The 15,792-nt window shown below is 37.7% G+C and overlaps 1 protein-coding gene across 1 annotated transcript; it reads left to right on the forward strand.

Moving 5' to 3' along the window:
• Positions 1–1,665: 1,665 nt before the first annotated feature.
• Positions 1,666–5,325, forward strand: LOC141693542 (protein SOSEKI 3). Its single transcript, XM_074498681.1, has 6 exons — positions 1,666–2,182; positions 2,572–2,641; positions 2,749–2,864; positions 3,128–3,989; positions 4,700–4,995; positions 5,090–5,325. The coding sequence occupies exons 1-6, from the start codon at positions 1,984–1,986 to the stop codon at positions 5,113–5,115; spliced, it is 1,569 nt and encodes a 522-aa protein (XP_074354782.1). The 5' UTR covers positions 1,666–1,983; the 3' UTR covers positions 5,116–5,325.
• Positions 5,326–15,792: the final 10,467 nt, after the last annotated feature.

Consider the following 15,792-nt stretch of genomic DNA (forward strand, 5'->3'; position numbering starts at 1 on the left):
ACATGCATGATTTAAGTTAATGCATATTATGCCATAATTATTTATACATTTGTATAATTATAGTTGATTTATAAATTATAGATTTGTTAGTAATGAGAAATCCAAAATTGTAAAATAATAAATTTGTAAATGAGAGATTTGTTAGTAATGGTAAAAAGTTCAAAAAGGAAATGATTTTGTTAAATTTGTAAGTAAAGTTTAAAAGTCAAAAAGGAAATGTTTTTGAATTTGAATTAGAATTAATGATAAAAAGTATAAATATTAATTAAAGTAATTTAAGGCTAACTCAAGGTGGTTAACATCATGGTTAAGTCTCTGAAAAAGGAAGTAATTTTGTGAATTTTGATTGATCGAAATTGAAATGGTGGCTTCTGATTGGCTGAAAATTATGAGAAAAAGCTAACTACATGATGTGGTAGACTTAGCTTTTATAAAGAAAGATATAAAATGTAAGCTAAGAGTTAGGTATAACTCTTAAAATTGAGGAGAGAGAAGAGATTTTTAAGATTTTAAAAAGTTTCTAAGAATCTCTTGGAGTTCAAATTTAACATCACTTTTTATTTTTAAACTTAAGAGTCCTTATAAAGAGTTTGTTGGAGATGTTTATATGGAGTGAAAGTTTAGTAAAAACATATAATTTTCACTTGTATGGATACATTCGCACCAACCACAACGGTGCGGTTGAAAAACTCACGATTAACCGTAAGCACAAATGTCACTAAATTTGGAGATTCAAGAAAATCTATGATTTGGTGCGATTTTCACTTCTCAACCATACCAAACCGCATACATCCTGCATTATTTGCTTTTCTCCTTTTTAAACTCAGGACTCAGAAGCACGATGCGGTGAAAATTAAGTGGAGCTCTTAAACACTTGGGTACACTAAAGTCTTGAGACAGCCATGGAGACAAGGGAATGTGTTTGTGTTGGGTTGACAAGGAGGTCCCATTCATCTATGTTAAAGGTTGAGTAACAAATCTATAGGATGGGGATTGTATTGTTTTCTTGACTATTATAAATTTATAATATACAATCTTGTGCACAACGTAATATTTGACCATTAAAACTCCAGTTGTCTCAGGTCCCTTTAGGCTTTAGCATCAAATATACTTTTCTTTTCATTTCTTTATCATTACAACTACAAGCAGGCATCTAATAATCCAGTTACTATTCTTTAAGCACGATCAAAAGGAATTTATTAGCTAAATTTAAAGTTGCATTACATGTTCTAAATCATGCTCCCACATGTTACAGATTATACTTATATTCCTTCTGCTAAGAGATCATACAAAAAACAAGACACTCCAAATGTTTGACAACCATTTGTGATTGTGTGTGCATGAATGTGTAACCACAATACCTGTACATTTAGAAATTTTAAAAAATAATTTAACAAATGCAACAAATTTATCCTAATTTCGATCGAAACAAAAATCGGGTGAAATATACGCAGACATTTATGCAATTGTAACGAAATAAAAATTAAAAAACAGAAAAGATAAAAAATATACTGATCAATAAAATTGTAAAAGAAACATAAAATCACGCATAAGAAAAATAAATAATTTAAACTTGTTAGAAATGAATTTTGGAACTGTGACCTGTGAGAATAGGAAAGTAAAGAAAAAGTACAGTGAAGTTGGTACATGACATGTGAAGTTTATTGAAGCTGTCAGCAAAATGAAAGATTGAAAAGAAAATTAAAACCCATTACAAGTCAAGAAAAAGGGTAAAAGAAGAATCAAACCCGACCTAAAGAAAGCAAAAAAGCCATATATATATCACATTCTGTATCTACATGTCTCTTCTTTTCTCTCTAACCCTTTTTTCACTTCAATGCCCAACACCCCTTTTTAACACATTTTAACAGCACAGCAATAGTGTTACTTTAGTTGATCTGGGGTTTCAATTTGAGTGATTTTAGGAAGTGGGTTGATATCATAATTGAAGATTAGTGCTTGATTTTGTTGGGTTCTTGAAAAATGGAAGAAAGAATGAAAAAGTATAGGCAAGTGAGCCCAGAAAGAGCTAAAGTTTGGACTGAGAAATCACCCAAGTATCATCAACATCAGCCTCATAAGAAAGTTTCTGTTGTTTATTATTTGTCAAGAAATAGGCAGCTTGAGCATCCTCATTTTATTGAAGTTTCTCTCTCTTCCCCTCATGGCCTTTATCTTAGAGGTAAAACATCTCATTTTGTGTGTGTGGGTTTGAGAGAGAGAGAGGGAGGGAGGGAGGGAGGGAGGGAGAGAGTGAGAGAGAGAGAGAGAGAGAGAGAGAGAGACTTTTGTTTGTTTTGAATGGTATTGTGTTTGATGTGATTTAATGTTTCTGTGAAGTGCACAATCTTGTATCTTGTAATTATTATTATTGTCTAGATGTGATTGGTAGGCCTAATTTTCTGTGGATGCTATAGTGGTTATGTTAGTATCCAGTTTTATATATGTAATTCTTGGTATTGGGTAGATGTGAATTGTTAGGCATAATGTATTGAGAGGGACAGTGTTGTGTGTGTATGTGGGTATTGGCATGTTCTCCTGTTCTATCTTGTAATTCTCGGTGTTGTGTAGATGTGATTGACAGGCTTAATGTATTAAGAGGAAGAGGAATGGCCTCAATGTACTCATGGTCTTGCAAGAGGTGAGTTTTCTGATCTTGATTTTGCTATTTTGAAAATTTAGTTGTGAAAGAAATATGTTGAAACTTCTATTTTCGAGTAATTACAATGAATTGGTTATGCATTGCAGAAGCTATAGGACTGGATTTGTGTGGCATGATCTTTGTGAGGATGACCTTATTCTTCCGGCTCATGGCAATGAATATGTTCTTAAAGGTTCTGAACTCTTCGATGAACCTAACTCTGGTAAGTAATCTCTATTTACTTTTAGCATTCATGGCTAACAAATGTGTTCATAGAGTAGAAAATATTGAAAATGAATGATAGTATGTTCATAAATCTGTTTCCTTGAGTGCTTAGTGCTAAAAATCTGAACTGTTGCAAGATGCTAACGAGTTAGTTTCACAAATGAATGCTGATGTTTATTTTAAACTTTGTATCTGGTTGATATACTCTTTTTAATGAAGGAACATGTTGTACTAATTTTGATATGTATCTTGCATTGCCAGTTCATTTCAGTCCTGCTGGAAATATAAGATCACATAATCTGAAACAATTACCAGATCCTGCATATTCCAGAAGCCAAGATGATTCGCCTTCATCTGAAAGCTTAACTGAGAGAGAAACTAAACAGTCTCGAGATGATGAGCTCTCTCCTCCAGTTCAACGTTCGAGTTCATCTGCCGTGTCTCCAGATTCAAGAGTTGGGAAAAATTCACCTTCTAATATTTCCTTAAGTTTGACCGAGTATAAGATATACAAGAGTGAGGGCTTAGCTAATGCGTCAACTCAGACGGAAGATAATATGAGTAGACCTCGTGAAACTTGTACAAGAGGTGTTTCAACTGAAGATGTATCTGTAGTACATGAGCACAATGATGAAATTCAGGTTGAACATGTAAAAGAGACTTCTGAGGTCTGCAGAGATCCTGTTTCACCACAAACATGCTCATCCAGTGCTTCATCATCTGGTGGTAAGACAGATACTTTGGAATCTTTAATTAGAGCTGATGCTAGTAAATTTAATAGCTTTAGGACGCTAAGAGAAGATGAAATGGAGACGCCACCCCACATGAAGCTCAAGGCTTCCAATATGCTGTTGCAACTGATCTCCTGTGGATCAATCTCAGTTAAAGATCATAACTTTGGTCTCATTCCTAACTATCGACCAGGGTTGTCAGTTAAGAAATTTCCATCACCCTTGTTCTCAACATCAGTAATGTTCGGTGATCTTGACTGCTTGTCAGAGAATCCAAGGCTTATGAGTCAGAGGATGGAGGATAAGGAATACTTTAGTGGGAGCTTGGTAGAGACAAGTATGCCAAAGGAAGGACTACCTGCATTAAAAAGATCCTCCTCCTATAACGACAGGTTAGTATACTATGAGGTTTAATATAATATATATATATATTGCATTCCTTCTATTTTTAGCTTAAATAACTCTGAGATTGACCGATGAATTATGTTTGTAAATATCATATATATAACACAATTTTTTATGAAAATAAAATATTGAGATTACACACTTTCTGGTTTGTTTAAGGAGTATATGTTTCCTCAAAACAACTGCTTGTCAATAGGTTTCTGAGTTTTAAATTATGATTGATATGTGGATTAATGGAAGTAACTGGATATATACTGGAATTGGATGTATATGCTAATGAATCATGCAATTAAAAAAGCAACAACTGATCTCAATTATACGTTCATACTATATCAACAAATTCCCCAAGTCATAGAATCAAGAAGCGAGTACTGACAACAATCCTAAATTTACTTTCTAGTTTCATGTGCCCTAATGTAAAACTTCATGTTGTGTAACCTTGTTTACTTCAAGTCAAATGAGGGATTTACTTCGATTGCACTGTCTTGAACAATAGTTCTGTATCTGATAAATTTATCATACATAATAATTTCCACACTGGGCGTAATGGTATATACGTAGGTGTACAGTGGTATGATATTTAGGTGCAGACAGCGTCTGTACAGTTCCTTTTCGTAGTGACTGTTTTAACCTTGCAAGCCACAAGTAGATAAGTCCTTCTCTTGTACTGAAAGTATATATGTATTTGGACATGCAGAACTTGTGATCTCTCAAAAGATTCAGTTGCGGATAAAGAAGAGTCAACAAGCTCAAAGTGTATACCACGAGCCATCAAAGTTTCACTTGGTAAACAACCAAGAAGTGAATCGATGAGATCTCCTGTTTCAGAAGGACCCAGAGTATCATCATCCGATAGAGTGCAGAGTGCAAGAATCACATCTCCTTGTGTATCCAATGCCGGAAGTAGAAGAATAACAGATCCTGGCACGAAGCAATCGAAAAAAGCCGACTCCTTTAGAAGTGAGAATGACAGTGTTATCAAAATCGAAGAAAGTTAAGTGTTTGTTTCTTTCATTTTTCTCTATGAGGCATGCTGCTCCACTTTCCTGGTTCAAAGTCATTGATACTGTTTATTTACTTCCAACAGGCTTGCTTCAGGAGCTCGGGTTATAATACACTCACAAGCGCCGTAAGATTTAGAGAATCACTTAGTAGATGCTAATTTTGAAGGCCACGTACTCGTATGTGAGATATCTTGTTCACTTGAACACTAGATTCGTTATAACATATACATGAGAAATTTGTAAGCTGGTTTTGGTCAAATGTCGTTTATGCCAGTAAAGAGAAAAATAGACTGCCAGTTTGCAGAAAGAAGAGTTCAAATGTTGGCTAGTTTATTTTTTTCTTCTCTTTTAACCTCTCTACTCAATAATTCTCTTGGTCAGATTAATAAGTTCTTTTTCTAACACTTAAATGCAATAATTCAGAAATGTAGTGATCCCCGATGAACCATATGCCCTGTTATCCTTCTGTCATTAAACATGACACCAAATGATAAAACTACAAGACTATATTTTTGTTGTTGCTCTCTTCAGTACAGTTCTCCTGTGAAAATCGAAATAACGAATTTGGAAAAATCAAAACATCTTCTCATAAATCATAATAACGAAACATTTTATGCTACTCCAATCTTTTTGAATTCTGATTTTGCAACCTGTTGATATTACATAATTGCATGCACAACAAGAAGGATGACGGTATTCAAATTTTGTTTCATATTTATGCATATGTTTAAGAATCATTACTATAGTCATGTGTTTTGGCTATGTGCATACTATTGTGACACTAATAAAAATGTCATATACAATTATCTCTGTGTGTGTGCTTCTTGTGACACTCATAAATGTGTATATACATTTTTGCTAAACCGCAGATGTTTGTTTGATCTTGTAATTTGTAGAAATGTTATAAACTTTTGCTGTGCCCATCTCCAAGAATTTTATGCCAAAAATGCAGAAATGAATTTACTAAATTCCCACTATTTGGCAATACTCAGGGTTAAAAAACATAGGATTCCAGATTGTCTTTGGTCTGTGAAGAATGAGATTACCCAGAAGAAAATGTGGTAGGGTATAACAAACTGTCATTGTTTGAATTCTGAACTGATTACAGTTATATGTAAATATATGCTAGTAGTAGTACTTTTTCACATTGGATCCCATAGGCTTTTGGGGCAGGTTGACCTCTAGGTACTGGCTTTTAGAAGAAAGATTGCTTTTCACTGATATTTTGACATATTCCCTTCTGACTAATCAAATTGGTAAGCCGTATTTTCCATCTCCTATTTTGAATTCTAGCCACCCTTTAAATATTGTCGGAGCAACGTACTACTAAATAATTTGTTAAACTACTACTCCCTCCGTATCTAAAAACGTTTCCTATTTGTGTTGGACACGTTTGTCAATGTACACTTTTGATTGTTAATATCTTTAATTTCGTATTATTATTAAATATAAAATTTCATTATATTAAAATACTCATAAATACGAATTCAACAAGATCACTTATGAATATATTTGATCTTATAGATTAGACGTAAATTAATAGTGAATCGCGTAACATGAATTGTGTTAGAAGTCAAAATATGAATTGTTTTATGGGACGGAGAGAGTACATATTTACTTATCCTAATAAAGTACGACCACAGATTATCCTATAATTTTAATTATAAATTTATAATTATTATAAATTTATATAAATATTCTAAAAATATAATATGACGGGATAAAAAATAATTAAATATTAACGGGAATCGTGTATCACACAGAATTTAAACTAATTTCTATGTAATTAATAGGAATCAGGTATTCATCTTTTTCTTCCCCATCGACCACGACCACTTAAACGACGCGAAAAATCCAAACCCGGAAAGAAAAAGAAAGGCCGGTGGTGGGCATTTGGGAAAGTCGGGCCGGTCGAGTGTCTTCATTCAAGCGACGATACAGCAACGATACAGAAAAAGAACGAAACGAAGGGAGAGGTCGGGAGACAGGGAAAAGAGTCGAGTCAATCGACGACTAGGAGAAGCAAAATGAAATCCGGATTTGGCCGAAAAAGAAGCAACGCTATGGATACCATGATCGATCACCATCGATAATTTTTTTTTTTCTAAATCACTTTGAGTTAGCGGGGCCTTCAAGCTTCCAAAATACATCGGGGTTGTAAATGACGTAGCGTTCCTGATAAAAAATGATGACTCTTTCAGAAAAACAAAGTTCTTAAAGTTATTTTTCCAAAGAAGTTCCGCTCCGACAGTCGAACGAGTCATCAACTTAAAAGGACCCTCCCCGTAATGCGCCCTTCCTTGAATTTGTCCAAATTTCTAACTATAAAAAAATATGTATAAATTACTTAAATATCAAATATGAATAAGTGATATTAGTTTTGTAAATCTTACGAAAGGTTAATGAAATTTAAATAGAATTATATATTATTATTTAATTAAATAATTTTTTTTCCATTAATGCTCCGATTAATCAATCTGATTAATCACCGATAACCCGGTTAATTAATGAAATTTATCTCCACTAAGCAATACCGGTTTTCGAATTTTAGAATACATGATTTGTTTAAGAATTTTTTTCGTAATAATGGAATCTTTAACAATTTTATTCTCTTTATATAATACTTTTTAAATATTACTAGTTTAAAACCCGTGCGATACACGGATGCACAAATCTTTTTTTAATATAATATAATTTTTTAAACAAAAATATCTTGAATTGAATTTTTTAAACTTGTTCATTATTTTTTTTATTTCTACCTTTTCAAATTTATATTAATACACGTATATGTTCATAGTTTTTTAAAAATATTATTATAGCGATTTTGTAGTTTTTTGAGAATAAAAATATAATATTTCTATTATGTTGGAACTTTAAAAAAAATATATTTTTTAGAGATGTTATTACTTAATCAATAAACTATAATAGTTATTTGGAAAAGATAATAGTATTGATTGAATGATATAGTTTTATTGATCATTTTATGTGTGTTTTAAAAATAAAAATAATTATGTTTAGTTAAAAGTTATTTTTTGATTTATATCAATAGAATACGAATTATTCTTGATCTGATATTAATTTGATCATCCCGTATTAGTGGTTTACTTAATTTTATTTTAGCTCGAGACCCATTACTATGACCAAATTCAACTAATTAAATTTAGTTTAATTTTAATTTTTTATGTCTGGATCAATAAAATAGTTTTATTTTAGCCCGAATAATTAATATATGTGATTTTATTTTAGTTGGTTGAATTATATTTTAATTATTTTTGGATGATTAATATGTATTATTTCGTTTATCCTAATTCAATAGTATAATTTTTTAGACGGATTGATATTATTTATTATTTTTTCTTAACCCGATGCACATTATATCAATGATAGGGATACATAAATCCTGATTGTGTAATTAATATTACACTAATTATAAATGATTTGGGCTGCTAGACCCAATAAGAAGATGTACGACATTCAGACCAGAAAGGTTAATACATTGATCAGGCCTGATGGACCAGATCAGGCCTGATTAAACAAAGAAGGCCCAAAACCCCTGAATATTAATTAATTTCGTGATTAATTAATAAGGAAAAAATCAGCTATTGAAAAGAGTCCCAATAAGGACATAAATCCTTGCAGATTTACCTCTAAAGGACCTAGAAGGATAAGGAATCAGTTTCCTACTATTTAGGACTCCAAAGTCCATTCTAATTCTGAGACTTGGCTACCAAGTCTCCTATACCAAGTCCAATTCAAGGACTCCCACATCTATATAAGGGGCCTCACCCCACAGATTATAACTACATTTTTTGGCTTGATTCTCTAGTTCACAGAGATACGTAGGCATCTCGTAAAGGCAGAATTAAGCTACGAAACACGAGAGCAGCCATTAAAGGCCTTGAGCTCCCGAACCATAGTAATAAATACAGCAAATAATAACCTTAGTTTTTTATCCATAACATTTGGCGCCGTCTGTGGGAAAGCACAACAATAACCATGGCGAGAACACGGAGAACAGTTAGAGCCCTTGGAGGAGAAACACCAACGGGGATAACCCAAGTGATCTCTTCAACTGTGGAGGTGCCTCCTCACTCAACCTATGCAACCACGCAAGGAGAAGCCCAGATAGGGGCAACTGAACATCAGCCACAAGGGACGATCCCCTCGGCAACTCAAGGTACGAATCCTCAAGTTCAACAAATACATACACCTGTGAATTCTCGACCCGTCGAGTACGAATATTCAACTGTTGTTACTACTAACCCCCCCTTATGAGATGCCCCTTTACCCCGAGGTTGGAGGAAGCGGACATGCTGGGCGGAGTGAAGCACGAGGGCGATCGTCCCCATACATACAAGGTTTGGCTCCTATTCCTGAGGATCAGGAATTTTCTGGTCCTTACATTGAGAGAGACTTTAAATCTTCAGATGATGAAGTAGCCCCAAGAAGGAGACGTGCTGGCAAAGAGCCGATGACTGAAGGTAGCCAACGCCCTCAGAGCGCCCAAAGGACGAATCCCCAAGAAGTGCAGGAAAAAATCAGGGCTCACGAGGCTGAGATTCAAAAGCTGAGGCGCGACCTGGAGGCGCACCAGACCCCAGCACCTCCGAAGGGGAGAAATCCTCCTCCCATCATAGACCTGGATGGTCCCGTGCAGAGAAGGGTTGTTGTTCCAAGGGCTGATCCAAGCAATCTTCTTCCCCTTAGAGATCCTGATGATCCTACTCCACCCTTCACTGAATATATAATGAATGCCCATATCTCAAGGAAGTTCAAGATGCAAACTATAAAAGCTTATGATGGTACGGGAGATCCCGCTAATCATGTTAGAACATTCTCTAATGCACTGCTGTTGCAGCCCGTGAATGATGCTATTAAGTGTCAGGCCTTTCCTCAAACCCTGTCGGGTATGGCTCAAAGGTGGTATAGTCGCTTGCCCCCAAATTCTATTGGGTCGTTCAGAGAATTAAGCCAGGCTTTTATTAAGCAATTCATCAGTGGGAGAGTTCATGAGAAAAGTTTAGCATCTCTTATGAGCATTGTGCAGGGAACAAAGGAATCCTTGAGAGATTACCTGAATCGTTTCACAAAGGAGGCTTTAAAAGTCCCATACCTGGATGATAAGGTAGCCATGATAGCACTGCAACAAGGAACTATGGATGAGTTTTTTAAGATGTCCTTGGCCAAACGTCCCCCCGAAAGCATGTTGCAGCTCCAGGATAGGGCAGGGAAGTATATCAAGGTTGAAGAAAGTATGAGGAAGACCGTAGTAAGTAATGAGCCCACTGGAGGCAAGAAGCGGAAAACTGATCTGGAGTATATTGCTAAGGACAAGTATCCTAGAACCGAGCAAAACTCTGATTCAACCCCCAAGAAGGGAGGGCCTGGGCAAAAGTTCACTGAATACGCTAAGCTGAATGCTCCTAGAAGCCAGATCTTGATGGAGATCAAGAAAGATAGAGATATTCGTTGGCCTAATCCCTTGAAGGCTGATCCTGCCAAGCTAGATAAGAGCAAGTATTGTAGATTTCACAAAGATGTTGGTCATGACACCGATGAGTGTAGGCAACTGAAAGATGAAATTGAGTTCCTCATTCGAAAAGGAAGATTGAACAAATATACAGGAGAAGGAGGGGATAGAAACAACAACGTGAGAATGAACTTTGATGACCGAAGGAGAGATCAAGAACATCAGGGGCGAAATCCCCAACCTAGTGATAAATACAATATTCAGAGGACCGCGCCCCCAAGGGCCTGTGCTCAACACAATTTTTGGAGGACCAACTGCTGCTGGGTTGTCCAAGAACTCCAGGAAAGCATATGCTCGAGAAGTTATGCATATTGTTGGGGAAGCCCCAAAGAGGGCCAGGACAGGAGTAACAATGTCTTTTGATGATTCTGATCAGGAGGGTGCGAAATTTTCCCATGACGACCCGTTGGTCATAACCCTGATAATAGGGAACAGCCCGGTAAGAAGGGTCCTTGTGGATAATGGTGCTTCAGTGGATATTTTACTCCATGACACCTTTTTAAGGATGGGATATAATGACTCCCAATTGACCCTAACCGATATGCCAATATATGGATTCGCAGGAGTGGAATGCCCCGTAGAAGGAATAATCAAGTTGCCAACAACCATAGGACATGAACCAAGGCAAGCAACTCAGATGTTGGACTTTGTGGTGGTGAAGGGTAGTTCGACTTACAACGCTATCATGGAAAGAACAGGGATACATGCCTTCAAGGCAGTCCCTTCTTCTTATCATTCAGTTATGAAGTTTCCGACTCGAGATGCGATTGGAGAAGAAAGAGGAGATCAAAAAATGGCCAGAAGCTGTTATGTGGCCTCTTTGAGGGTAGATGGAGTTGGGGGGCAGGTTCTATCTATTGAAGATCTGGATATCCGAGAGAATGATGAGAAAAGGGGGAAGCCAGCAGAAGACTTGGTTTCAATTCCTTTGGCCCCCGAAGATCCTGGGAAGGTGACTTTTATTGGAGCAACGCTCGAGGAGCCCCTTAGAGGGAAGTTGGTGAAATTTTTGCAAGAAAATAGTGATATTTTTGCATGGTCAGCAGCTGATATGTCAGGCATAGACCCAGAACTGATTACTCACAAGCTGAATGTGGACCCAAATCGGAAGACGGTAAAACAAAAGAAAAGAAGTTTTGCTCTAGAAAGGCAAGAAGCTATAAAACAGGAAGTGGAGAAGCTTTTGGAAGCTGGCTTCATTGAGGAGATTCAATTTCCAGAGTGGTTAGCAAACCCTGTAATGGTGAAGAAGGCTAATGAAAAATGGAGGATGTGTGTGGACATTACTGATCTAAATGATGCATGTCCTAAGGACTGTTTTCCGTTACCAAGGATCGATACTTTGATAGATGCCACTGCTGGGCATGAAATGCTGAGCTTCATGGATGGATTTAGTGGATACAATCAGATTAAGATGCACAAGGACGATATTCCAAAGGTATCATTCATCACTGACTTTGGTGGTTTTTGTTATCTTGTTATGGCGTTTGGTCTCAAGAATGCAGGAGCCACCTATCAAAGGTTGGTAAATAAAATTTTTAAGGATCTTATTGGCAAGACTATGGAAGTCTATGTTGATGACACTATGTTGATGACATGTTAGTCAAGAGTCTAGTAAAGACTGATCATATAACCCATTTGAGGGAAGCTTTTGAGGTCCTGAGATACCAGAAGATGATGTTAAATCATATAAAATGTGCTTTCGGAGTAGGATCTGGAAATTTTTTGGGATTGATGGTCTCCAAGAGAGGGATCGAGGCTAACCCCGATAAAATAAAGGCAATCCTGGACATGGAACCACCAAAAACTATCAAGGATGTTCAGAAGCTCACACGAAGGGTTGCTGCATTGGGATGATTCATTTCCAAGTCAGGAGACAAGTGCCTATCATTCTTCAAGTCATTAAAAAACATTAAAGACTTTGCATGGAGTGAGGAAAACTAGAAGGCTTTCAAAGAATTGAAGAAATATATGGCGCAGGCCCCGTTGTTAGCCAAGCCAGTTTTGAATGAAGTTTTATTCTTGTACTTAGCTGTTTCAGAGAGTGCCTTGAGCGCTGTATTGGTTAAGGAGGAACTGAAAGTCCAGAAACCCGTATACTATGTCAGCAAAATTCTGCATGGTGCTGAATTGAATTATTCAACTATTGAGAAATTTGCTCTAGCCTTGGTAATGGCTTCGAGAAAGCTGTGTCCTTACTTTCAGGCTCATCAGATTGAGGTGCTCACGAATCAACCCCTGAGAAATATCATTCACAGTCCCAAGGCAAGTGGGAGATTGATTAAGTGAGCAATAGAGCTGGGAGAGTTCGATCTCAAGTATAAGCCACAAACGGCAATAAAAGCCCAGGCACTAGCTGACTTCGTGGTGGAATGTACCATACCAAACCAAGAAGTCGGGGGGCAGGAAGATAACATACCTCAAGACAAGGAAGTTGATAAGGAGGATAAAGAGAAGGTTAATAATGAAAAAGAATACTGGGTTCTCTATTTTGATGAAGCATCAAAAACGGATTCAAGTGGAGCGGGTTTGGTTTTACAAAGCCCTGATGGGTTCTTAATTGAGTATGCCATGAAGCTAGACTTCCCAACCACAAACAATGAGGCAGAATATGAAGCTCTGATAGCTGGTCTTGGCTTAGCAGGGACACTTAGAGTCAAGAACTTAAAAGTCTGTGGAGACTGGAAGTTGGTCATATCCCAGGTGAAGGGAGAGTTTGAGGCAAGAGAAGAGACGATGGCTAAGTATGTCCTCCTAGTAAGGGCCGTGATGACCCAATTCGATGAATGCCATGTTGAGCACATTCCAAGGGAGGAAAATGCTAAGGTAGATGCATTGTCAAAATTTGCTTCATCTGAGATGGAAGAAAGTTCTGGAAGTGTATACTACTGCGTTTTGAAAACAAGGAGCATTGATGTTAAGCTTGTGGCTCCTATAGGCCTGGGGACGTCATGGATTGATCCCATTAAGGCTCACATACAAACCGGCTGGTTACCAAACGATGCTACTGAAGCACAAAAATTGGCTGTTCGAGCACTAAAATACTCTTTGATAGATGAAATTTTGTATAAAGGATCTTTCGTGGTTCCCTACTTAAGATGTCTCAGGCCTGATGAGGCTCGCTTGGCTCTTGAAGAAGTACATGAAGGTATATGCGGGCAACACTTGGGGGTAGGGCCTTGGCTCATAAGATAACCCGTTTAGGCTTCTATTGGCCAGAAATGATGGCTGATGCCAAAGAATATGTGAAAAAATGTGACCGTTATCAGAAGCACCAGTTGTTAGATAACCTCCCGAGATGCTGACCTCTATCAACTCTCCCATCCCATTTGCTATGTGGGGAATGGATATATTAGGGCCTTTCCCCATGGCCACGGCTCAAAGGAAGTTTCTGATTGTAGCCATTGATTATTTCACCAAGTGGATTGAAGCCAAACCCTTGGCCAAGATCACAACCAAGCAAGTTGCACAATTCCTCTGGGAAAGTATTATGTGCCGATATGGAATTCCCCGCATCCTAGTCACTGACAATGGAACACGGTTCAACAACGAATAATTCAAGAAGTATTGCGAGGAAAATGAAATCGAGTTACGATTCACATCTGTGGCCCACCCGCAAGCCAATGGGCAAGTAGAAGTGGCAAACTGAATAATCCTGGATGGACTAAAGAAGAGGATCGAGAAGTCAAGGAATAACTGGGTTGATGAAATACTCCCCATACTATGGGCCTATAGGACTACCTGTAGAGTCACGACTGGAGCAACTCCCTTCATGTTAGCATATGGTGCAGAAGCAGTTGTTCCTGTAGAGATATCACATTCCTCCCCCAGGATTCAAGCTTTCAATGCTGAGGAAAATGAAGAAGGGCAAAGGTTGGCCCTGGATCTAATTAATGAAGTACGAGATGAGGCACATGCGAAGATAGTGGAATATCAGAAAAAAGCTTTGTTCTACTATAACCTAAGGGTTAAAGAAAGATTCTTCAAGCAAGGTGATTTAGTTTTGAGGAAAGTGGAAGCTTCTGGTGTAGGGCAGAAAGGGAAGCTTGCCCCAAATTGGGAAGGGCCGTACAAAGTCAAGAGCGTTCAGGGTAGAGGAACCTACAAGCTGGAGACTATGGATGGTTTTGAAGTCCCGAGAACTTGGCACGCACAAAACCTGAAGGTTTACTATATATAAAATAGTTAAAGTACGATTTTCACTTGTCAGAATGACAAGTAGGTTTAAAAGCACCTTGAAGCTTTGCTTGCTTAGGATTTTTCCATATAGAAGATATGTTTAGATTTTATCAGGGTTGAACCCATTTCATGTAAGGTATCTAGAATACCAAGTTATAATATAAAACCTTCAACTTAATCTTGGCCTATTATTGATTGCATTGTGAAATATAAAACCAAGTTATAAACTTGAGTTTAAAAAATCAAGAGAGAAATACGACGATACTGGGGCAAAATACGACTGAAAGCAATAAAAATTACAAAGTTCAAATATCGTCTAATAAAGAAGAAATACATAAAAAACTTAGGCCTTGGAAGGCTGGGATTCTTCGGAACCACTATCTGAAGTCTCCTCGGAGGTCTCAGTCGTCCCCTCGGATGTCTCATTCGTCTCCGCAGAGGTTCCCTCGGAACTACCTTCGGACGCTTTGGATGCTGCATGAGACGTTGGTTTAGGAGGCGCTACCTTTGGAGGCTCTTCTACCCTGGCCTTCTTTGTAACAGGCTCAGACTCCTCTTCGGAAGAAGTTTCCTCCTCTCCAGAGCTGGACTCGAGCTCCTTCCTCTTTTGGCCTTGGCCTTGACTCCCCGATGAGCCGTCCTTGATCAAATCAGTGAGCTTGTCTATAACACCCCCAAGTGCTGGAACTCGCACAGGGCAAGGGAAGGAGGACTGTTCGAAGACTTCTGGAAATTCATCCTGAATGGCCTCCACAGCGGCATCCCAGCCTTCCTTATAGCTGATTGGATGAAGGAGGGCATCATGCTCCACCTTTAAATCTTTGAACTCCTGAGTGTCTATCCAGCCGTCAAAGGCTTTATCCTTTTGAGCCTTGAGGATAACATTTTCAGTCCGAGCCGTTTCCATGTCCGAAGTAGATGAGGCAAGTTGGGCTTCAAGGGCCTCTATTCTTTGGTTGGCCTCCTCCAACTTCTTGTTTGCATCCTCCAGACCAACCTTCCAAGCCTTGGCTTGGTGAATCGCCCCTTGAAAATGGGCGTTCGCCTACAAGAAACACAGCAAAAGTATGAGACGGG

Source organism: Apium graveolens, chromosome 10 (genome assembly GCF_009905375.1).
Source record: "Apium graveolens cultivar Ventura chromosome 10, ASM990537v1, whole genome shotgun sequence".
NCBI classification, from domain to species: domain Eukaryota; kingdom Viridiplantae; phylum Streptophyta; class Magnoliopsida; order Apiales; family Apiaceae; genus Apium; species Apium graveolens.